The sequence below is a fragment of the Octopus bimaculoides genome, chromosome 11 (assembly GCF_001194135.2).
Source record: "Octopus bimaculoides isolate UCB-OBI-ISO-001 chromosome 11, ASM119413v2, whole genome shotgun sequence".
Taxonomy (NCBI): Eukaryota; Metazoa; Mollusca; class Cephalopoda; order Octopoda; family Octopodidae; genus Octopus; species Octopus bimaculoides.
In genome coordinates, this window is record NC_068991.1 from 21,464,418 (window position 1) to 21,465,826 (window position 1,409).

The 1,409-nt window shown below is 33.3% G+C and overlaps 1 protein-coding gene across 2 annotated transcripts in view; it reads right to left on the bottom strand.

Moving 5' to 3' along the window:
• LOC106871779 (steroid transmembrane transporter SLC22A24) overlaps positions 1-1,409 on the bottom strand; it is a 32,243-nt gene that overhangs the window by 3,864 nt on the left and 26,970 nt on the right. For both annotated transcript variants that reach the window (XM_052971588.1, XM_014918421.2), the window contains one exon: positions 822-1,024. In XM_052971588.1, coding sequence (XP_052827548.1) covers positions 822-1,024 — 203 coding nt within the window. The remainder of the gene's footprint in view (positions 1-821; positions 1,025-1,409) is intronic.

Genomic DNA, 1,409 nt, shown 5'->3' on the forward strand with positions numbered 1-1,409 from the left:
ATAAAAGAGGTAACCTTTAACAGGACACCTTACATGCCAGAAAGGGCAGTTAAAGCCCAAACTACGAATAAGAGTAATTACAAAATGAATGAAAATTAAAATATTTCTATAGTTACCCTTATATTCGAGTTTATGCATTAATATGCAAATAAATCAATTTGCCATCCGTGCTTCTTCAGTCTATTCCAGATTAAAGTAAAAGAGTTAAACAGCATCAAGCCTGGCATAAAGCGAAGTCCCACTCTAGATTGAAGAAAACGCTACAAGATAGGATCAAGGCGATCCAGATGTAAACTTTAAGGGGGTTAACCATTAAACTAAGAAGAAAATTCAGTTTCAAGCAAGATGAGAAAACAGATTCCTATCATCAGAATTTGTTTCTTTTTGGAATTTAATTCCACAACGGTAGTGCAGCAGCAGCAGCAACAAAAAAACAGCAACAACAAAAAGAGCAATTACACATTCTAGCAAAGGCACATAGCCTCAAATTTTTGAGGAAGAGTATAGTCACATTCCGTTGTCTTCTATTATAATTAAAACCACATCTAGGATGCTTTACATTAATATTAAATAGACTCTCAATGCCCGGAAAGACTCGGTGAAATTTGAATTTCGAACCTCAAGATTTGTAAGTAAATATCTCAAGGTATTTAGTTGTACACTTTAAACATCACATACACCTATCAATTAAATTGACTCTCAATTTTTCGACAAATATTTTATTATCTATTCTTTCGACTAAGAAAAGATGAGCGGCAACGTCGACATTAGCGGGGTTTGAAATCGAAATTTAAAAGGCTGTTGCAACAGCATGCACTTACAGGATTTCTATAATGAAAAATGCTGAAAGGCCGCAATTAAAAAAAGCCAAAGCGGTCCAACCGTAGTCTTTCAGCAGGTAGGCGGCTGAACCTGGCACGACATTCAGTAAACTCCACACGAAGGAAAATATGCCATTCATAAGAAGTCGATTCTCCTTTGGGAACAATTCCACAACAGCAGTCAAACAACTCACCAAGGAACACTGGAAAAAAAAAAAAACAGTAGAAAACGAAAGGAGATGAAAACAACTTAAATACACACACACATACATACATACATACATACATACATACATATATATGTATATATATATATATATATTAAAAAAATGAGAATTTATAAACTTTGAGAGAACGTGAAATAGTCTGTTTTTAACTGTAGCACTCAAAGTAGATAAAGTTATGAATAATAGCTTATATATATTAAGTTAACGACCCTTTTGGACAGAAAAAAAATCGAAGGCGCAAGTTCGACGGGCAGCAATTGACTTATTCTAACCATTATTTCTAGCTTTATCTACTTCGAGATTTATAGTAAAAACGAAATACATACATACGTGCATATATATATATATATATATATATATA